General features: G+C 39.9%; 1 protein-coding gene across 1 annotated transcript in view; it reads left to right on the top strand.

Annotated features, from left to right (window-relative positions):
• Positions 1-23,487, top strand: part of FANCM (FA complementation group M) — a 57,868-nt gene that overhangs the window by 1,615 nt on the left and 32,766 nt on the right. Inside the window, exons 2-8 of the mRNA XM_066998784.1 lie at positions 5,054-5,185; positions 5,966-6,098; positions 7,785-7,913; positions 8,415-8,516; positions 15,438-15,631; positions 16,261-16,467; positions 19,183-19,417. Coding sequence (XP_066854885.1) covers positions 5,054-5,185; positions 5,966-6,098; positions 7,785-7,913; positions 8,415-8,516; positions 15,438-15,631; positions 16,261-16,467; positions 19,183-19,417 — 1,132 coding nt within the window. The remainder of the gene's footprint in view (positions 1-5,053; positions 5,186-5,965; positions 6,099-7,784; positions 7,914-8,414; positions 8,517-15,437; positions 15,632-16,260; positions 16,468-19,182; positions 19,418-23,487) is intronic.

The following is a 23,487-nucleotide window of genomic DNA, read 5'->3' as shown; positions in this document are numbered from 1 at the left end:
AGCAAAAAGGGTGCATGTGAGCTGCTCTGGTGCTTCGGGAGATGCTGCTGCAGCTGCGGGACTGACTGGCTCCCTGGCCTCTGCGGGGCTCCGAGGCCTTTCTGCTCTGGGGGAGTCTCAGGACTCTTTCACTCAAACGTGAGGTATGGCAGGCAGAGACTGAACACAGTTCGTTCCTGGGCCTTCCTCCTGGAAGTTATTTTGGGGGAATGTTAGGGTACCATGCTTACACTTCTTGAGGTAACGCACGTTGTTAAACCACAGCCCTTTTTAGTTTCATTCCTAAAATGAAGCAATGACTGTTTGAGATCTTCAGCTAACGTTCACTGGGGCTGCTCTTTCCTAAAGTTGCAGAAGGCCCTTTTTGCCTTCATGCCTTCCTGCAAAGTCATTTTGTTCTCCTCCAAGACAGTGCAATCACAACACTTTCCTGAAGACTTAGGATAAATACACTTGTTGAAGTTGGTTTCCAGCTACGGACTGTAGGGTCTGAGCCTGCGACAAGTCTCGTCTTTTCCTTCTTCCTTTCGTCACTCTCCGTGTTGAAAAATGGTTAATCTGGAGCAGAGAGTGGGAACAATATGACGTCCGTGTGGTGCACAGCAACAACAAAAGCCTGGATTTGTGTTCTGGAGCTGCTTCTGGTTTCAGTGGTTGTGTGTTAAATGAAAGCAGTGTGTTGGTGTGGGCCATGCTAACGTCCCCGCACAGCCGTAGGCGTGATGTTAACTCTCCGTCACACAATGCAGTCTCATGGCCTCGCACATCAATTCTGCGTTTACCACAGCATGTTTGGGAGCGGTGTGTGGCATATTGTGTATGGAACGTGCTGGAGCTGGGCGAGGTGGGAAAGCAGGGGAAGGAGAGGAAGCAAAATGGCATCTCTGCTCAGGTACAACGCGACTGTATAAAACTCGTGAGGTCTGTCTGTCGAAGTCTGGAGAGCTGTGGAGAACTTCCTGGCACTTGGAGATGCCTGTAGATGTGAGGGAATAAATACAAGTAGACCTTTTCTGTCCTTGTTTTGAGAAGATGCAGATTGCTTAGTCTGGTTTCTCTCAAATCACCCGTTCGCTTCTTTGTAAGAAATGCAATGCAAATGTTATTTATGCACAGGAAATTCATTTTTTCCCATGTGGCAAAGAATGTTTGCAAATCTGCAGTGAAATAATGAGGCAAGATTGTTTGCTAAGAGTCTTTGTTTTTTACTGTGCAAGGAGAAAACAAATTAATAGCAGTTTTTAGCAAGATGTAGCTGAAACAGTGAACAGCTCTTTGCCTTCTCAGTTCAACTTACAGTGCACGTGGTGGTCCCCAGTGCATGCTGTAGCCCCAAACTGGAGGCCTTATGCCAACTTCAGGTATAAGATTCGGAAAGCAATGTGATTTGCTGGGGAAGGTATCCTGTTCAGCAAAAACCTTTATGTTCTTGGCAAGTTTAGTGGGACAGCTTTACCAGCTGTCCTTAATAGATTGGTAGTAAATCTGCCAGCTCTTTAAACTGCATTTAGCAAGCTAGAAGAAGTCATCAGTCCTAGTAAAAAATCATTTAAATGAGTTCTACAGTTCTGTTTTTAAACAGGTAATGTAACATGTGAATGTTTTGGAAAGGTTGAGGAGACTTTCCAGGAGTATTTTCTTTTTAATTAAAAGTATTTTCTTTTTAATTAAAATAAAGGTATGGAGACAAGATAAATGTAATCACTCTGAGTAGTGCTTGTTTCTGTATCCCTTCTAAGTAGGTTATGTTTACTGTTCCCTATTAGTTTTCAAGCTCCAGGTGACTGGATCCTGCTGTCTTTCATAATAGTCTTCCTTGGTTTGTTTTGCAGAAGGTGATTAAATCAGACAGGGGTGTACGCTGAGCAAACAGTGACAATATAATTTTCTTACATGTTATAAACTAGGTCAAGAGATGAAACATAAAAATACAAGTAATGGAAATTAAAAAAAGTTATGCAACAAAAGTAGGAAATAATGAACTAGTGCTGAGATCTTATACTTATGTGGGCTTTACTTTTTAATGAAAGCATTAATTTTGTTTTATAGAGAAACATTTTTTAGTTCAGAGACCGACCCCATTTCCACTATTCGAGACATAGTTTAAGCTTGATCTTAAGCTCCTCAAGTGTCCTCATCACTGCACTGTGTAGGATTTGATGGGAGGGAAAAGTGCTGTTTCAGTGGTATCCCATTAAAACCGAAAACACAGTTATCCCTTGCTGGGTAAACATTTTTTGTTTTAAGTGTGTTTTCTTATGAGCTGGCACGGACATTTCTGCCTTTCTCCTTGTAAAGTGGCTCATCAAATACAGGCCAGATTTAAAAACAGTAACAACAATCTGGTAAAAGACAATGTTTTGAATTTTAAACTCTTAAGACTAAATCAAGTCAGAGAAGATGGTTTCTTGTGTGTTTAGACTTGGCTTGATGTATGCTTTTGACCATACTTAGAAAAAAACATTTTTTTTTCCCTTCCCTTCCCTTCCCTTCCCTTCCCTTCCCTTCCCTTCCCTTCCCTTCCCTTCCCTTCCCTTCCCTTCCCTTCCCTTCCCTTCCCTTCCCTTCCCTTCCCTTCCCTTCCCTTCCCTTCCCTTCCCTTCCCTTCCCTTCCCTTCCCTTCCCTTCCCTTCCCTTCCCTTCCCTTCCCTTCCCTTCCCTTCCCTTCCCTTCCCTTCCCTTCCCTTCCCTTCCCTTCCCTTCCCTTCCCTTCCCTTCCCTTCCCTTCCCTTCCCTTCCCTTCCCTTCCCTTCCCTTCCCTTCCCTTCCCTTCCCTTCCCTTCCCTTCCCTTCCCTTCCCTTCCCTTCCCTTCCCTTCCCTTCCCTTCCCTTCCCTTCCCTTCCCTTCCCTTCCCTTCCCTTCCCTTCCCTTCCCTTCCCTTCCCTTCCCTTCCCTTCCGAAATTCTCGACAACACTGTAGTTTTACAGTTGGTCTTAGCTTGTCAATTCAGTACAAAAGTCCTTTAGAGATGGATATGGTGAGTGTAACCCATGAACCAGCTCAGAAAGGATGAGCAGAATCTCTCATCTGGGTGTCTTATGAAAATCAAGAAACCCTGGGGAAAAATAAGCAGGAAGATGTCTCTTTTCCCTGTACTATTTTCTTTTTGCTACTGTGGCAAATATTTTTGCCACTATGGCAAATATTTGCCACTGTGCGCTCGCGACGTCGCCTGCTCCCTCCCGCCTGGGCCGCGTTCTCCTCGGCTGCACGTGGCACACGGCGTGAGGCTTGGTACCCTGTCCGAAGGCCCAGAGCGACCGGGGGTGCACCAGAGTGTGCAGAATTTAGGCTTCATTTCTATTATTTCTCAGCAGCCTTTATCTGTTATAATCTGCTTAGCAGGCCGACTCCAGCGAGTTGTTTTTGAAAGGTCTGCAGGCATGGAGCCCGCAGCGTGGAAATTCCCCGGTGCATTGGCTTCTCAATTTAGCTGTTGCTTTCATGGTTTTTCCTTCACCCTTTCAAAGTTCTCTGTGCGTTTTTTTTTGACTCTCTTGGGGATTAGGACAACCGTAGCTGATGGTGGCAGTCGTTCCCACCCCATTTTCTCTGGATTTACTGCTTCGTGCCATGTAGGCACCGTACACAGAGTAAGAAGCTAAAGCGGTACAAAACTATACAAACAATCAAAGCAAGCAGAGAGAAGGAGTTAAACTAAGCTGCCGCTGGGGTATGGGGTATGAACAGACTGTGGTCTTTAATAATATTTGTGCATCTAAGCAGGCTCTAAAAACCCAGCACGAGTGCATGCACACTGACTGCACGAGGAGGTTCTCACAAACAGTGTTGTTACTTAGTGTTTTAACATGCATTGCATTTTTAAAATTGCTTTTCTTTTCGTGCTAGGGCATTTTGTCTTCAGAAGCTGAAGATGTATCATATTGTGTGAAGCCTGAAACTTAGACCTGTTTTTATTGGCTCACTTGCGCTTGATTTTCAGTAGGCTGAAAGAACAGCGGTGCGGGGTAAGGGGCTTGTTACGCCGCAGCTCAGCGGGGCTGGGGACGAAACGCCTGGAGGCTTCAGGAAGCACCGTATGCATGTGAGCAGCTATCGGGAGCTATCTGCTGTCAAACTAAGTCAGGGCTGCCTTTGGAGAAGCTTGTTATTGTGCTGTAGTGGTGGGTTTGGTACTGCTCGCCAAGTGGGCCAACGGATTGTAAGGCGTTTTTGTAGAACAAATCTGATTACTCCAATTACTACAGAGTTAGCGCTCAAGCAAAACTAAGTCTGTGAAAAAAAAAATCCCGACCACCTGAGGCTGAGAAACAAAGAGGAAAAACAGGATTAAGATGAATTAGTGCAGGTCAGTTCCCTTGTTTCACCGCTGTGGAAAGCAGGTACATGTGATGTACAAAAACAAATTGTCTTCTGGCTGAGGGAGATGGGGCCCGGCCGCGTGGTGCTCATCGCTCGCTGCTCACTTCTCCCACTGCCACCCCTTCCACTCGCATGACTCAAACCTCTGGCTGGTCATTCGCTGCACTGATTTGGACATCACGGAGATGCACGTGTGCCTACAAGTGTACTGGAGGTTGAGAAGGCATGGAAGTCAGTTACCAGTACGCGAGGGAGCTGCAGCATGAACTCGAGAGCTCATTACCTGTCCTGTTCGGTTTCCCTTCGACCACATCAGTATGTGGGCCATTACAAAAGCACCGTGTGTGTTTCCACTTCTCAGTTATTTGATGGATGTAGGGTTACCTTGGTGGCAGGACGGTGTTTGTCTGTATATAACATGGGGGGCACAAATCTATAGGGAACCAAGTTGTAATAGCTCTGCTCTGAGAAAAAAAATCTGTAAATCAGCTGGTGCTCCGTGCTGGTAGCAGAGAACCTGATGGTGAGGCAGAGCACCAGCTCATCGTCTGGTACAGTAACGAATTATTCAGAAATCAGTACTGCCCGTTTTGAAAAAATCTACATTTCAAGTAAAATAAATGAGCAACTTGTGTTCCATTGTGCAAGATATGTAAAAACAAAGTTATTTTAAGGGGCTAAATGTTCTGACCTTGACATCTCTTACATATTCTGTGTTCTGTTCACAGGTGCTAGAAACATTTGCTGGCCGCCTGATTAAGATGGGAGTTTTGGCAAGGCGGGATATTCCCAGCCTCACAAAGTACCAGATAATTCTATCAAGAGATCAGTATAGAAAAAACCCTTCCTCACAAAACATGGTAAATGTCGTATTTCATGTTATTAAAGTAGTGAATAAATAGTGATAATTCATAATTTACAAACTTTTTTGATATATGTTAAGTTAGGTTTTCATTGTATCATTCTGTTTAAGCCTTGGAATAAAATATGCCTACTTGTTCTACATTTCTTGATGCTGATTAAGGAGACTTAATGAAAAAGTGAAAAACTTCTTTTCCAAACTGAAATTGTTTTGAGAATTTTCAGTGTACTTAACGATGGCCAGAATTACACTTTCCCCTCAAAACTACATTAGCGTACCTATTTCTCTTAGAGGGTCTTGGAGTTTTTTTTGTCATGGAGTGTTCAAATTTGTTAAACTTAAATATTGCCTTAAAAAAGTCAGTGTACCTTAAAGAAGACACTGGAAAATGCACTTCACAGCAGGCAAGACAATTTTACTGACTTAAATTCTGTCACCTGTGTAGACGGGGCAGAAATCTCTCTCTTTGCCAAATCCTGAGGGATGGGTCAGCTGACAAACTTTGAATGCTGCTATAATGGAAAGTAATGAGCTAATCTTAGAAGATAAGTATTTTTGAGGTAGCTTGCAAGGTGGAAAAAGATTCCCTTCACTGATGGTTAAGAATTCTGTAACCAGTTTCCTGAAGATTTTGATAGACAGACTACGTGATGTGCATCAGTTCCTTCTTCGGCTCTGTTTCTCAGACATTAAGCTTGATTTAGTCATGAGAGTTGCAGCACGGTTCCTGCTGCTTATCATCTCCCTAACTTAGTGATGATCTGTTTTGTTTTCACAGGGGATACAACAAGGCATAATTGAAGGAGATTTTGCACTCTGTATCAGTTTATATCACGGTTATGAGCTGCTGCTGCAAATGGGATTGCGGTCATTATTTATCTACCTTCGTGGAATTATGGATGGAACAAAAGGTGAAATGTCTTCAGAAACATCCTTCTTTTGTCCCCACTCCTCCTCATTTAATTTTCTTCATCTGTCTGGCTAGTTTTGCACAAAAGAGTTAATATAATGAGTGGATTGCAAACATAATTGGTACTTGGTTTCCCTTCATTCCTATTGGAAATAATGTTAACTCAGTGTTACAGACAGAGTGTATTTGGGAAAGCAAATGTGTCTGTATGGCAGCAGTTTTGACAAAATAAGGAACAAACAGAACACAGAGTAAGTGGCAGTAATATCTTAGAAGAGACAGGGAAAAACAATTAAGCAGTTAATCGAAGAAATTGTTTGGTCTTCTGAAGCAATTGTTTGGTCTTGCAAAGCAATTCCTCCATTATTTAGCTCCCCCCTATAGCAAAAATAGTGTAAATGTATGCATGAGATTTAAGCATCTTTGCCAGATTATTACAAATTTAGATACATCACACTAGAATTTCTATCCCAGCTATGCGACTTCTTCTCACTAAGGAAGCTGTAACTGTTATTGTCTTTTTCTGTACTTTTTTCATTTTCTTGAATGAGATGATGGGAACTTTGTGCACTGTTCCAGATGTGGGTATGTAATGACCTCATACAATGATGCAGTAATATTTTCTTTTCTGGCCTCACTTTATTTTTCTTAATTCTGCCACTGAATATCGTGAGGCTTTTGTAATTCTCCAGTCATTTTTAGACCTGTTGGGTTGTCATTGCTGTCTTGTAGAGCTGGTTTGGTACTGACAGCTTTTTGAGGGGAGAAATTTCCACTTGGCAATGTCAGTCGAACTGCAGGTTTCTTTTGAACACTGGATGTGGGAGGGGAATGTTTCAGCTGTTCAGAATACACTGTGGTGTGGCTCTGAGGTTTCTTGCTTCATTTTGGTTTGCATGTATGTCACTTGGCTGTGGTGTGACTGAGGGTAGCTTAAAAAACAACTTTGCCTAAAAGCTCTGCTTAATTAAAATGTCACTGTTTTGTCCAGTGTCAGAACCAAAAGTGTACAGTACATGCTGCATATTATAGAATATCTATAGAATATATATTTATAGTTTGCCTGTCCTAATAATTTCTTGTGAATTTTATGCATCTGGCATTTCTACAGTTTACTACTTCTGCTTGCACAGATTTTTACATTTCTGAGGGTATAGAGCTCTCATTAGACCTGAGCACCTTCATGTATTCCTTAGTTTCTCAGATTCTTTAAATTCACGTCTGCTATTGAAAGCTGACAGATGAATAAATAGATTTTCTGTACTGGTTCTGGTACGTTTGGTCTCTGGCTTGAGTAGAACGAAATTATTTTCTGTATTGTCAAAAAATCATTCAAGAACCTTGTTAATTTTAGCTTTTTGATTAGGTTCCCTTTTCTTTGAGTACTTGGCAGAATTCCTGCATTGGATGGCTTTCTATTGCTTAAATGGTTGATGTAGAACCTTTCGGTTTACCTATGGGACCCAGGCTTAGGTTTATACAAATAGTTTTCATCTTTAAAATCTGTAAAGGAATCTTCCTTGAGAAAATATTGATCTAAACAATGTTTGGTACATTTTCTAAAGCTACCATGTACCTTGTAGCTCTTTAAAAGAGCTTACGAGTTTTGAGAAGCTGATCTTTTGGATAGCAAAAATTAGATTCACTATGGAGATTGAATGCTAAGGTATTTAAACTTTTTACAAAGGGTTTACTCGTACGAAGAATGAACTTGGTCGTAATGAGGACTTCATGAAGCTGTACCAGCAGCTCAGAGACATGTTTTCAGACACACATCAGACTTCAGCAAATGGAAATCTTTGCAAGAGTAGAACAGGTCAGTATTTCCCCTTTAGGGACAGAATATTCACTTTCTGTTTAAATGAAACAGCAAATACTTCTGCATAGCTTGTAGATGGAGAAGCCATGCATTTTGATACACCTGGCTAATATTCTTTATTCAAGACTGTTTTCCTCAGACTCTTTATTTTTTGTATTTATCATCTTTCAGTGGTTTTAGCTACCTTCAAATGAGTTTTGTATCTTTGAAGTTTTTAATATGATTTAAAATGGAAGGTTAAAATAGTATTATTTGACTCTGCATACTTTCAACAATGTGACTAACAAAAGTAACAGCATGTTTTCATAAACTGGCTTTAACAGATATGCTTCTGTAAGTATTTCACTGAGGTTTTTGCTTAGGTGAATGTAATTAGAACTACTGTCAGGAATTTTTATGCCTAACTTAGAGAATTATGATGGGAGAAAAAAAAATCAGTGAATCTTTATACTTGTTGCAACATGACTTGTATCTTTAATCACTTTATGTCTTTTTCAGTGTTTGAAAATAAAAAGGAATTTATTTACAGTCATCCAAAATTAAGGAAATTGGAGGAAATAGTAATAGAACACTTCAAATCCTGGAAGATGAAATGTTCTGGTAAGTATCAACAATTCAAAGAAAAAGTAGTGACCAGTTGGAACTGTTAATGAAAATGAGTAAAAGAGCCTACTGATTTATGTTCTAATTTGTTCAAGTGCTTCTTTACTGTCTTGCATGTTTGTATAACTTCTGTGTGCAAAAGTCCTCTTTAGAAAAACTATACAATAACAATTTCTTTAAGAAAAACAGTTTGTAAGTTGCTATTATTAATTTGATATAAACTGTTCTAACTGCTTAGTCCAGCCACGATAGTAAACTATTTTCACAGAATCAAAGAATGGCTGAGGCTGGAGGCCCCTCTGGGTGCCTCTGGCCCAACCCCAACCCAACGTTCAGGCGGCTGCTGGAGACCCCCAAGGAGGAGACTTCCCTCTCAGGGCAACCTGTGCCAGGGCTCCAGCACCTGCACAGTAACGACGGTGCTTCTGCTGGTGCTCTGTCCCCTGATTTTCATAGCCACAGAATTTGTTCTGGAAGTCAGCTCTCAGTGCAGGGCTACCATGAACTGTTCTCTCTTGCAGAGTTAGATGCCAAGTATTTATGGAGCTTAAGGATAAAACACTTAAGAGTTTGTGAAAGGACATAAGTCAGCTAACATTAAAGTATCATTTATCAAGGAACAAATATAAAGTATTTGTTAAAGGAAAATATGCTTTTTGATCATTTTAAATTACAAAATTGTATTTAGTGAAATTAAGTTCTAAAACGATTGTAGATGAACAAAAAGTTACTCTTTTCTATCCTAATTTGAAATATCCTCTTAAATATCTTTTGGACACTAATTATTCGTACAGTGTTGAAAAATTATAATAGCAAAGCAGTCCCTCTTCTCTTTCAGTCTTGTCCTGTAACATAAAAAAAAAAAAAATTGAATATTTAAAAAACAAACAAACAAACAAACAAAAAACCCTCAGTTCTTATTATTTCTGTCTCTCTTGCAACTTGTCTTTGGAGAAGTCTTGAAATTGACCTCTATAAGGAATAAATTTAATACAGATTGGTTTATAGCTATAATTTGCAGTGAGAGTGTTTAATTCATGTAGTCATATGGACTTTGCATACAAGTGTTGCTTCTACAAACTGAATGTATTGTACATTGTATATAAGTACAAGGATACTACCAATAATTCAGTAATTATGCTTAAGATGCATTTTTTACTTAAGGCAGAAATACGGAAACTTTCATAATCTTTAAGTTTCTCAGGGAATGGTGCGCCTGATTGCATGCCACTGACTTGGATGTGAGCATGGTTGTTGCAGATAGAGCACACATTAATATTGTGCTAAGTAAATTAATTGGCTATGTTATAGTACACTAGACTGAGTTTCAGTCAGAATTACGTGTTCAGTTCATGGATGTTCATAAAGAATTCGAAAAACTGTGTAACAGAGAGTTGAAATGCCTCTTGATGGGAGGCAGCTTCAAATGTGTCACACTGGACTGTGTCACACAAAGACATCATTTCTGTCTCGTCGTTTCTCTCTTGAAACACCAAACTGAGACTTTGACTGCTACAAAAAATATGTATTACTACTACTCATACATGGATATTTATGCTTATCTGAAATCAGAATGAATTATTTGGGAGCAAAAAGACCTTTAAAAGAAATTTCTCTTAAGTGTTTCTTTTTTGCCCGAAGCTTAATATTGTTTTACTATTTCATACATGGTGGTCTTTGCAGCTCTTTATGCCAGAGTTTCTGTCAACAAAGCATCAATTTTCCTTTTACTCTTTATATAAAAACAATGCAGTTCATCTAGGATTTTGCCTAACAGGATAGAAAATCAACTGCAAGAAGTGTAGGATCAATTCTACGATCAGGTTTTGAGAATGGAGAAACTTTGTAAGTTCGCTGCCACTACCGATATTTTTATTCCATACTTTTGATCATTTTTGTGTATGCATATAGGCATGGGGGGAAAAATATTACAATTTGCTATGAGCTACAAGTTTTGGTTTTTTTTTCACGTTGTTGTGGTTTAACCCGGCTGGCAGCTAAACACCACACAGCCGTTCGCTCACCCTCCCCCCTCCCTCTCTGGGATGGGGGAGAGAAACGGGAAAGTGAAGCCTGTGAGTTGAGATAAAGACAGTTTATTAAGACAGGAAAATAATAATAACAATAATAATAATAATAGTGAAAATGATAATAGTATTAACAATAATAATGTGTAAGAAAACAAGTGATGCACAATGCAATTGCTCACCACCCGCTGACCGATGCCCAGCCTATCCCCGAGCAGCCGGCCCCCCACCCCGGCCAGCCACCCCTATATATTGTTTAGCATGACGTCAGATGGTATGGAATACCCCTTTGGCCAGTTTGGGTCAGCTGTCCTGGGTCTGTCCCCTCCCAGCTCCTGCTGCACCCCCAGCCTGCCCGCTGGCAGGACAGAGCAAGAAGCCGAAAAGTCCTTGGCCTGGTGTAAACACTGCTCTGCAACAATTAAAACATCAGCATGTTATCAGCGCTCTTCTCATCCTAATCCAAAACATAGCACCCTACCAGCTACTATGAGCTACTTAACTCTGTCCTAACTGGAACCAGGACACACGTAAATGTGGAATATTTTTTTTAATGATGTTCAAAACATATGTTTTCACTCCTCCCTGTGTTCCATCTCTTCTGTATGGTAGTCAGCTTTATTGTTAAATTCACTTCCTTCTCTCTTTTAAAATACATGAAGACTGTGTAGACAAGTCGAGTATCCAGCCTGTTGCTAAGAATGACAAACACAGAGGCATCAAATTGAAATGGGAAACCTTCTACTACATTGATCTCTTCCTCGTTCTTTTTTGTCTTGACTGAAATGGGAAACAAAAACATACCATGCTGTAGCATGAGATCGTGAAGCAAAATACTCTGCATCATTTGAACCTCTCTGGTTTTAGGAAGTTTCGGCTTCTTGATTCAATTGTTGTTTGGGGAATAATGACATCAATAACGATAATTTGTTTTGCTGCTTCTTTACTTTTTCCATGTGTGTTTGTGTCTTTTTCCTCTGTGAAGCCCCAATAATTTCTGACCAGCTCTTAAGTTCTTTTTTTTTTCTTTTTTTTTTTCTGTCTTAGATACTGGGTTCTCAGAATACACTGGAAATTACATTTACTTTTCTAGTAGGCAACATTAAGTTTCCTCATTTCTCTTTCTGTTTGTTCGTAATACGTCCAAATTCATTTTATCAAATTGCTCCAAATTCATTTTATCAAATTGCTTTATTTTTTTTGTGATTTTTTTGCTGTCCTTTCCATACTTCTATCTGTTCTCCCTGCTTCCCTCAGTGCCTCTATGGTTTCCTGTAACATCTTTTGCTATTTGCTATTGCCTTTTCTTTTCAGGTTCTATATTCTGCGCTGGAGTTACTTTCACAAAGTTTTGTGTTTAATACTCTTCCATCTTCTTTTGTTAGCTTGGATTTTACTGTCATATGAATCCCATCATATATATTTTTCCTTGCAATGTTAGTCAGATGTATGTCTTAATATTGTTAACAGGTAATTAGTGTTCAGCTGCTTTGATTTTGTGGTTTGTGTGTGTGTGCATGAACCTCAGAATTTAGTAGGCATCAACCATAAATCTTTACTATTGTAAGTACAAAATTACAGTGACTGTGCAGGAAGAAATACATGATATTATACAGCAAAATGGGCGAGCTATGGTAACGTGTAGTCTTTATCTTGAGCTAGGTGCGTTAGGTTGTCTTGCTGTCATTCCTTGCTCCTGGTTCCTCTAACTGCCCTTATCCTGGTCACTAACAGGCATAGCAAGGCCGTGGGGAATACAAAGCAGTGTCCTGGAACCAGTTCTCCGGGTGCATGTAGTTAAATTTAAAGCAAGTACAAACAACCGATCCTGAAATCTTTGTTTCTAATGCAAGGCCAGAAAGCCCTTTACAATTCACAGTCTGATCACAAGCTTATACATCTCCAACGCAAATCCACTGGGCAGCTGACATTGTGATTTTATTTATTTGCCATGTTGTTCACTGTGTCATAGCATCTTTGATGATACCTTCTGAGCAATACTCCAAACCTGTATTTCTACCCTTACTTTTCTTGGAAGTACACTCTAAATCCACATGTACACAAGTAGCTACACCCTAAATTCTGGTTTTGGACTCTAATTCAATAGGGTACACACCCGTGTCCTGATTTCTCCCTCCTCCAGACAAGAATTTGTCATGAGTCTGTCAATAAAACAGATAAATTTGAGTATTTACCATGATTCCAAACATAATTGCATGTATCTTTGCTCCATCAGAAGGCTGTGAAATATAAGCGTAAATCATTATGTGAGCAGTAGAAGATATATTCAGCATTTGTTTCAGGAAGCTTGTTCAAGTGCATAATATCTCTAGGGAAACAATAGGAGCAAGCAAAACTCCTGAACCCAACTGCTTCATTCCAATTAAGCATTACTGAACTACTCAGTTTCATAAATTGCTGTGGTCATGCCTGTTTAATTTTTAAAACCAGTCACTGCTTCAGCAATACATTTTCACTGAGAAGTCCTGCATTTGAGAAGGAAAGGATTGTATCAATAATATGTCATTGGCCGTGTCAGGAACAACACTAGCTCTTATTCCTCCCTTTGAAGTGAAATCTCTCCTATGAGGACTTAGAGGAGTAGTGCCAAATTGCCTGTGCAAACTCTCTGATTTGTTTCTGAGTAATGAAGCAACCAGGCTTAGTCTGAGCTTCTCATTCATGTCGCTGTTGCCCCTGCCTTGTGAGATGCATACACCACAGTTCAGGTAAGTTCAAGAAGACATTCTGGCCAGCTCTAAAGAAGCGTTGGCTCAGCATAATGAGCTTCTCCCAGCTAATCTTCCGTACCTAGATTACCTATTAGATTGATTATGGGCTGCTAGTATCTTGAATTTTCTCTGTCTGGTTTTGGATAAGTGAAGGAGGCAGTGGCAGCACATAAATTGTGTTGCAATACAAGGACGGATGCTATTGAATGTTATCAGTGTTCAAGTCATGGGATTATGCTAAAAACAGATACAGAACAACGTTGCTGGTAATTAAGTTAGTGGAGGAGAAAAATACGAACTCATGTAAGTAGGACATATCCAACCTGCACTTACTCTAGAATGCATAGCCTGTCAATTTGCTCAGGCTGGCAAACTATACAGAACACATTCTATCAGTGTTGCAGTAGTCTGGTTTCTAGTTAAAAGTACTGCATCATATGCACCATTTCAGTTCTAGGCCTTCACTGGGACAGGTTGCTGTACCTGACAGATGGCCCCCATATCACCTGCAGTGTACTGAAACGGTACAGGAGGAATCAGAATAATTTGGACTGGCTGGAAGGGACCACTGGATATCAACTTGTCTAACCTCCTTGGTTGTCCACATCAGGAGTGAAGTTTGTTTTGACCAGAGGCAGCAATCTTCATAATCCACCTGAGAATTTCTTTTTAAAATGAAATTTGGAAATGATTGGTTTTGTTTCTGCTCTTGAGATACTTAAGATTACTTTGATTTAAGCTGCTGAAAGCATTTCTGCATGTGGATACACACGACTGAAAACTGAACTGTGATTTCCGATAGTTGGCCAGAAAGATGTGTATGCACACTTACCACCACATCTGGGCACTGTGTCTTGGTAATACAGGCAGGCCGCGCTGATTTCAGTAATTCACAATATCCTTTAGAGATTGCATTTTTAAGATACTAGGCTTTTACATCGTACCTCGCAGTAATTTATATATATATATATATGTATATATATGTATAAATGAGTATCCAGAAGACAAATTCTGTCACAATGTAACATAAAAAACATTCTGTTGTTCAAAGACACCTTGCTATCAATGCAGTGCTTTTTGCCTTGTCTTTGAAGTAATAGTTAACCTCACTGGGGGGCCTACAGGAAAGCTGGGGAGGGACTCTTTCACAGGGAGTGTTGGGATAGGACAAGGGGGAATGGTTTTACAATAAAAAAGGGTAGATTTAGATTAGATATTAAGAAGAAATCCTTCCCTCTGCGGGCGGTGAGGCCCTGACGCAGGCTGCCCCGAGGAGCTGTGGCTGCCCCATCCCTGGCAGAGCCCCAGGCCAGGCTGGATGGGGCTGGGGGCAGCCTGGGCTGGGGGCAGGGGGCCTGGCCTGTGGCAGGGGGCTGGAACTAGGGGCTCTCTAAGGTCCCTTCCAACCCAAACCACTCCATGATTCTATGATCTTTGCATTGAAATGAGAGAGACAAACATCTGTGCAACAGATCATTCAGAAGCACCAGATTATGGTAATAAGGGAAGATTCTGAACATTTGTGCTGTCATGGGGATGTTGAGCTGTAGAACTAGACATGACTTCCCGTAGTGAATCACAAAAAGCTGTTATATATCCCTTTTACTCCACCATGCTCTATGTTATACTAATGCTAGCACCGCTTTTTATTGCTACATATCACTGTCTGTCTTACTCTGGCCACTTCAGTAATATTCAAAATTCACCTCAAATCCTCTTTGAAAGAAGTCATCTTAACACATTATTTCAAGACACTTGCCATCAAACCTGAGCTTTTCAAAGTAACATGAATAATAGTACCTCAGGTATAAGACATTCTCACTACAGCTGGTGTAAATTCTCCAAAATTTGAATGCTGCTTTGATTCCAGAGAGGAATTGTTTGAGCGGGTATATCTAGGAGCATTTTCTGGGAGTGAAAAGGTTTGTCTGAATAAGCTGAGGGGCTCATAATTACCACTTTTCTCTACTATTTATATATATATATACATATATGTTTAGATTTTTTAAAAAACAAAATGCCATATACTTGGATAAAATCTTCTAATTGTTAAGTCAGGTGAGAGCTGTGAATGTGTAACTTGTGGGATGACCTGTCCTCACATTCTTTCGGCAATTGTTTTACAATCATGTATTTTCTGACCTTTTTAACCTAAACAGATCAAACCCCAACTGAAAGTACGGCTGTGAACACTGTGGATACCAGAGTGATGATCTTCTCATCATTTCGGGATAGTGTGCAAGAAATTGCAGAAATGCTTTCCCGCTTCAATCCAGTGGTTAGAGTAATGACGTTTGTTGGCCACTCCACGGGAAAGAGCACAAAAGGCTTCACACAAAAGGAACAGCTTGAGGTAGAGAGAAGATAAATCTTGTATTAAGAATAGCTACAAGGAATATTAATAGTATAAATCATTATATAGGTATTAATATAGGTAGTATGTCAGTGACTGAAATTTCAAGTGTAGTTAATAAATATGTAGTTCAATTGCTTTCAGAGTATCCAAAGTTACACTCGCTAAACAGGATGCATAAATAGAAACAGTTTATCCATTTATATTATATTAAGACATGCTAACTGGTATATATTTGAAAATCTATGAAAATATTTAAATACTTACTTGCTTTGGGGATTTTTTTTCTTATAGATAGAAAAAATAAGATACATCCTTGAATTTTGATTCAGCAATGTAAAAAAAATACTGTAAAGTTGGGAAGATCAGTTTTAGAAGTATGCCGTGGTTGGAGTCAGATGAGACATGCTTTTTCCAGTTTCTTTTAGAATTGAAGTGTCATATTGATAACATTAGTGCATGCTAGTTGATCATGATGAAGTAGTTGACAAATTTAGAAAGACTGTCTGTGTTTTGTAGGTTTAAAATGTAAGTTTATTTCTTTTTCAACTTCCAGATACACCTAGAAAAAAATGCAAAGTGTGTATATGAGGCTTTCTAGCTAACTCGTTAAATCTATTCTTAATCAGGTGGTAAAACGCTTTCGTGAAGGTGGGTATAACACTCTCGTCTCTACGTGTGTTGGAGAAGAAGGCTTAGACATTGGTGAAGTTGACCTCATCATCTGCTTTGATGCTCAGAAAAGCCCAATTCGCCTTGTTCAGAGAATGGGCAGAACGGGGCGCAGGCGGCAAGGCAGGATTGTTGTCATCCTCGCCGAAGGGCGGGAGGAGCGGGTGAGTGTGAAGCTTTCTTCTTGCTGGGAAAACAGCAAAACTTGTTTACTGTGTTCCAGAAAACTGTATACTGTGCATTAGAAATTGTGGCAATCATGAGTGCTCTTAGCAACATCTTAACAGTCCACAGGAAAGTATAGTAGCCCACTATGTCCAAAAGAAAATGTGTATTTCTTCCATGTTGAGAACTTCAAGCTTTGTTGTTAATAGTGCTTATTTTGTTAATGATAAACTGAGATGCAGAAAAAAGCATTTTTTTGCCAAGGTTATGGAACAATCTGTGGAAGAGATAGGAATGAAGCTCTGCGTGGAGGGCTGTAAGTGTCTCTCTCTGAACTGCTGACGACACTGTGCTTTCAGACAAGTACTTAGTGGTAGCAGGCTTGCGTGTGAGGTCTGAAGAGATCAGCTTAAGTGGAAATCTACTTTTGCTAAATTCCTGAACCTCAGCACTCAACTCAGAGTATAATTAATCTTCTCTGAGCGCAGGCTGCCCCTTGGGAAACAAATGTAGCAGGGGAAAGCTAAGCTGTGAGTCGCAAGATGGGGGAACTGATCTTCAGCTGTACCAGCACACTGACCAGCTTCACCCTGCAGCTGCGCAACTGCTGGATGAGATCCAAAGAAGATGACAGGGTAGTGTTAGGTGGGAGGATGCACGGCAATCCCTTTGACATCCTTCTTTGGTTAGATTGCTTGCAGTATAATATGATACTGCATCTTTACATTTTCATCATGCAACCCCATTTTGAATGCAAGGCATTTTTAGGGTGTGCTGCATTGTTTTGGTGGAAAATTGATTTGTTCTTTGTTGGTTTTGGTTTTGTTTACTGGCTAGATTGATTCTCAGTTTGGTCAGGTTTTGTAACAGTGGAGTCTGAGATCTGTGTAAGCTAATTGTAAACCCAAGATTGCAGAGTCTTACTATTTGATTTATTCCCATCAATGTGGTGCCTGTGGTTTAAATTTGTAAGTAGTAGGAATTTAATTCTAAATGCGTGTCAAAAGAATCCTGCCAAAGTCAATTATAAAGCTGTTCAAGATTTGTTGGGAGAAATTGGAAAACATAGGTCTGGAAATGTTGAGTTTGACAAGAATTTTTGTTACAGAAGCCGTCGTGACTTGCTCCTGCCCCCATCTCCCCACACGTTCCCCCCCAGGTTGGGTTCCCCGTGGAAGCTCGCTGCCATCCACCAGGCTGACTCATGCCACCTGACTGCTTGTGCTGTGTTAGTCCCTTGGGTTCCCCTCAAATGTTTTGCCTTTTTCCTTGTGTTCCCAGGCATGTCATGTTTTGCTTGTTTTTTTTTTCAACGTCTTGTCACAGCTCAGCTCAACGTGCATTAGCCTGGAAGGGAGCTTCTAGCTGCAGATTTAAACCGATACAAAGGTGAGGGCTCAGGAGTTCTTGAGGAGCTCAAGGCCTCTCAGACTTCTGCCAGGCCAAGCTGACACTGCCTGTGAAACACAGCAAAAGGAACCATACTGATTAGCAACACTAAAGTAACCATTCTGTAAGGCAATTAAATTATTAATAGAAAATTTGTTCTATAAAAAGACTTTTTACCTGTGCTAGGATTAAAAAAAAAAAAAAAAGTCTTTATTGGAATGTCTGTAAGGCAGTTTAATAAAGTTCTCCCTTAACCTCTTCCAGTTCTATTCAGAGAGCATCTTCTTGTGTCTACCTCTTCAAGTCCTGCTTCCCAAAGATCATCTGTCACAAGAATTTAGCTGCCATGCTTGGCATACTCAGAGCACTCAGTCTGCTTAACTTGGCGTGTTGTCTCCATCAGTGACCTGCAGCAGAGACCCAGGGAAATGTATAAAGACAAGAAATGTGCAGAGCGGGGACTAGTTTCTTTCTGTAGTTTCTCTATCATCTTGGTTTCTCTGTTGCACAACAAAAATGAGGTGTAATTAAAAGGACTTGAGGCATGTATGATGTTAACAAATAACCTTATACCTTAATATGTTTGACCTCCTTTCTTCCTGATGTAATCTAATTTACATCATCCCTATATCTATTGCAGATTGTAAGTTCCTCCAGGCAAGGGCCATGTTTCTTTTTCTCTCAAGTGTCATGCCTACTTCTGATTTACTTATGGAATAGAAAAATCTGGATATTAAGTTTTTATTTTGTGTTATTTATTTTAGGGATTTTTAAGGCATGTTTGCAACATAAAGAACAATCTCTGTTCTTTAGTACCTCTTTGCTTTTTATTGCATTTGCTTTGAATGTTTTACATAGGCACAAAATGATCATTCAAATTTCAATTGACTTAGAGATGTTAGTTCGGAAGCTTTGTAAAATGGGAAAAAAAAAAGAACTTAGAAGCTATTCTTAATGTAATCATGATCAGATTTTCAGTGCAACTTTACTACTTTATTGTTTTCCTCTATATCCTTTTGCTCCTTTCTGCTCTGTAATTGGTTACCATAATGTGGAGGCATACTGCAAGTCTTAAACTTGCAGTTCAAGAACTTGAACAAGCCGTTTTGTTGATCTAACTGACCATGTCCACAGAATAGGGCATATGATGAGTTCTCTGGCCCTTGCATCATATTTTGTTTTATTTGTGTATGGGAAGAAAAAAAGTGCATGACAGAACAAAACATAATGAAAAACCCCACAGACAGTCAGGCGTTCTTTTGCTTATCATCAAGTCATGTGGAAAAAGCAGTTCAGCAACATATGACTTTTCCTTTCTTTTACAGACTTACAATCAAAGTCAGTGTAACAAAAGGAGCATCCAGAAAGCTATTTCAGGAAACAAAATGCTTCATTTTTACCAGCATAGCCCACGTATGATTCCAGAAGGCATAAATCCAGAGTTGCATAAAATGTTTATTACTGCTGAAGAATATGAACCAAACAATTCAGGAATGCCTTCCAGAGGGAGAAGATGTACTTCCCTCCAAAATAAATCTGCTCTCTTTTCCTGTGTCACCGGTAAGAGGATTATGGTGTTTCTGTAAGCGCTCTGTAAGCTGCTATCTCATGTCGTTATATTACAGCATATCAAATCTTCGCTCTCACATGAGTTTGGGTCTCTAGCAAAAGTGTCCTTCTGACAGCTTTAATTTTTAAACTGTGATATCGAGCTGGCTGCTGCTTTGATTCTGCATTCTTTTCCTTTAACATCCTGAAATCACAGTCCTGTCCTTCAATATCTGTACTTCATTTCAGACATTTGTTTCATTGTTCCCCATAGAGCTTCCCATAGAGACAATGACTGAGGGTCAGAAACTCCAGCAACAAACAGAAGAGGCCAATGTTAATGCCTTCTGAAGACTTCTGATATGCCTGTCAGCTGGCATACTTGTCACTAAATTTTTAGTGTTAATTCTATACTAGATTTGTTTTTTAGCTAAAACACCTAGGCATGGTTCTTGTATTAATACAAGAAATGTGTCTTTCATACTGTTGGAAGTTAAAATAAAACAGAGATGCTTGAAAACTGAAGGATTTTGAGGGGAAAAAAGGAGAAAGCAAGAGTAGGATATTGGGACCAGATGACCTCCAGAGGTCCCTTCCAGCCTCAAATACTCTGTGATTCCTTGATTTATTGCACACGCTTTTGGAGAAAAATAAATCTTAAAAAAGAGAAATGGCTCCTTAGCGTGTTCACTTAGGTAGCACTGGAATGAGCTTATAAAACAGGAAGAAAAGGCTAAATTTTACAAATACTTGGAAATCAATCACAATCTCATTTGTTAAGTGCTTTCAGTACTTCAAAAACCAACAGCAACTGCTTGGAAGGAAGAAGCTCCTAAAAAAATTTCAGAAGCTTCATAGTCCAGTGTCTGAGTAATTAGACTTAAAGGTTAGTGTTTTTAAACTCTTCTGAACACAGAACTTCTTACTATCACAATCTACCTCTGATCTCTTTCTAAACACCATCCAGGGCAAACTAAAGCCTGAACAGAGAAGAGGGGAAGCAAAGCACAAAATCATGCAGAAAAGATCCCTTTCCCGTTAAGCTGCAAATCAGTTCATGCTATTTCCCATTTTGCAGGGTAGAAATGTACTGGAGAAGGATTAGTATGAGTCAATCAGTCTGTACATGCCATCCTCAGCCTAACTTCTTTCTAAGTAGGCATGTGCTGCAGACGTAACCGTGGTACGGCTGTGATGGTGCTCCCGATCGTAACGTTTTTCCAGTACGCCTCTCTAAGGCTTGCTTATCTGGGTTTTGCACGCAACCCAGGAGGTGCCAAGTAAGGAAAAGCAAGGGTGGTATAAAAAGACACAACTTGCGAGAAAAAAAAGTGGGGCAAAACATAGAATTAAAAAAATCATTTTAGAATGTTTGTAAGTCTGTCCTAGAAAACAGAAATGAGAGGCTTGAAGTGCACAAAGCAGGTAATACATTTGAACGCGTTTCCTGCTGAGGGAATAGCACTTCAGAGGCTGTGATTACCAGGTTCCTTTTGTGTGAAATAGGTTAGCCGCTGCCACATTGAAGTACATGGCGTATGTGGTGATCTATCAGTTGCTGAAGCTGAATGTGATTGACTGCCTGTCTTGGAAACCGGTGTTACATCAGTGCAAATTGCTGACGCTTTTGTCATATTGAGCACCAGGCTTATGTGTTAAGGTCCCGTTCGTTACTGTATGAAGCAAGTGCCTGATATTCAAGATAAGTCTCAAAAAGAAGAGAAATTTCTTTAATTTTTGCATTTTCTTGTTCTAATTTCAGTGCTCCCTTCCATGTTACAAAATTGAAGAAGGTAGCCATAATGAATAAGCTTTATGTGTTCTTATTTATATTTTCTTGCTTTTCATTTGTTCTTGAGGTTCAGTTGATCTTCAGATTTGTCCGTGGCAGAATGTGCGCTCAGAAACTGAAGTATCACAGGCAGAAGTATCGTAGTAATTTCAAGCATTCTCCTCCTTTCCTAGCTAAATTTAAATATTTCCTTTTCTTAATTTGATTTAGCTTCTAGTAATTTTACACTGTCCTTCCATTGTAAAACCTCTCATAAAGTTACTCTCTGTGAGTACCAGAAGGACACGTTATTCTTGTCTTACCCTGTCACCTAACCAAAGCATGTGCTTCAGCTGTATGACTTCCTCTGCACAGAGTGCAGCAACAACAAAACTCCCATTAGCCTGCAGTCTGCTTACATTGTTTCGTCTCATTTTTGAGATTCCTTTCTCTTTCTCTATCTTTTTTGAAGAATTTGCTAAAACTGAGGAGCATTCTGAGGGCGGTGAGGCACTGGCACAGGTTGCCCAGAGAAGCTGTGGATGCCCCATCCCTGGAGGTGTTCAAGGCCAGGTTGGATGAGGCCCTGGGCAACCTGATCTAGTGGGTGGCATCCCTGCCCATGGCAGGGGGTTGGAACTGGATGATCTAAAGGTCCCTTCCAACCCCAGCCCTGCCTATGATTCTGTGTGAGTAAGTGCAGTTAAAACAAAACAAAGCAAAACAAAAAAAAAACAGAGGAAAGAATAAGTTCACACCCAAAGCAAATGGCTTGGACTCATTGAGGGTAGCATTTCTGAACAGGTATCTTTGGAGATAGCTCAAGGTTTTTTTTTTTTTTTCGCTTGTCTTTTGTTTTTAAATTACTGTTTATCCCACATGATCATTGAAAAGATGAAAGTGCTAAAAGATCCAGATAATCATCTTTAATATGATATTTCCAAGTTCTCTGCCAATATCCCTGTTCTGTGAGAGATATAAAGCCACAATAGTCATGGCACATAATAGCTAACATGCCTTAAAATGTGCTCTTTCCATACCTTGTTTTTCCTAGTAGCTGAATGTCATTTTAAGGTATCAATAATTTCTTTTGCTCTTCTTTTTATGTTGTATTTGTCCAGGTAAAATCTCATTTTGTGATGACTTCTTCCCCTGATTCTTCTCAACTAGTCTGCCTCTCCCCGCTTCCGGATTGTATCAGTCTCTGAGTTGTATCTAGCTGTGCTTTTTGTTTGATTTTAGAATTTCACATTATTTCCTTAATTGCCATTTTTATCATAACCATGCAATGTTCTTTTATTGTCTTTCTAAAGTATACCTAAAATATGCCTTCTTTAGTCTTTAGACCTCTGTGTTTTTTTGATGCCATTCCAGTTGCCCATGCTTTTCAATACAGTTGTGGAAAGGCCTTTGGATGCCTGATAAATTTTTTCAGTTCATCTCCTATTTGAATTAAACGTACATAATCATTTACGCTGCTTTCAGCAGAAATACCGCAGAAAAATTGCTGTTTTCAATGTTTGTTGTCTTTGAAAAAAGCAGTGAATCAAGGAGGTGTTTATGCATGGGTGCTTTAGTTCCCTAAGTTCAGATTTCTTGCCCTGACAGTACTGGTTTAGTAGAAAGTCACCATTTTTTGTGCTGCACCAAGAATGTAACACTTGGCATGTGTCTTACATGAGCCTTGTCTTGCTCTGCTTTTCTCAGTAGAGAGCTGTCTTCGTCTGATTCAGACAACATCTGGTGTTTTGCTTCTGAAAATTCAATTGCTTTCTTCTATGTATATACTATTTTTTAAAGTGTTTTACCTTTGCCTAATAAGGTTACCTAAACCTAGTAAGTTGGTTGTTGTTTGTTTGTTTAAACATCTTTCAGTTACACCTAAGTTGCATTATTTTTTTCAGCCAGTGACGTGGCCTCTCCAAAATACTGGTCGCAGCTCCTTGAATGCATGCCCAAAACAGCTGCTTGTGGTGTTGGTGGGAGCGTGAATATCAGTTATAACCTGGCCACAGCAGCAACACTATTATTAAATTCGCTTTTAGTTTTGGGAATTCTTCTTCATCCACACAGAGAGTTCTAGTAATCTCTGAATTGCGGCTTTGTGTGAAAAACGAAGCACCTCGTAATTTGCAGAGTTGGTGCTGTTCTGTTCAGCTGTAAGGGTTCCCCATTAGTGCAAATAGACGCCCGTTTCCTGGGGCAGCTCGCCCTTGGCTGTAGCAAGCTCTTATTCCAGAGTGCTCTGCAGAACTCTTGGTGACAAGCTTTTTCCTTTTGTGAAGAATGGGTGAATGAATTTAGAATCCGT

The sequence above is a fragment of the Anser cygnoides genome, chromosome 5 (genome assembly GCF_040182565.1).
Source record: "Anser cygnoides isolate HZ-2024a breed goose chromosome 5, Taihu_goose_T2T_genome, whole genome shotgun sequence".
Lineage (NCBI taxonomy): Eukaryota > Metazoa > Chordata > Aves > Anseriformes > Anatidae > Anser > Anser cygnoides.
Note: the sequence above shows the minus strand (reverse complement) of the source record. Positions and strands in the feature narration are given on the sequence as shown.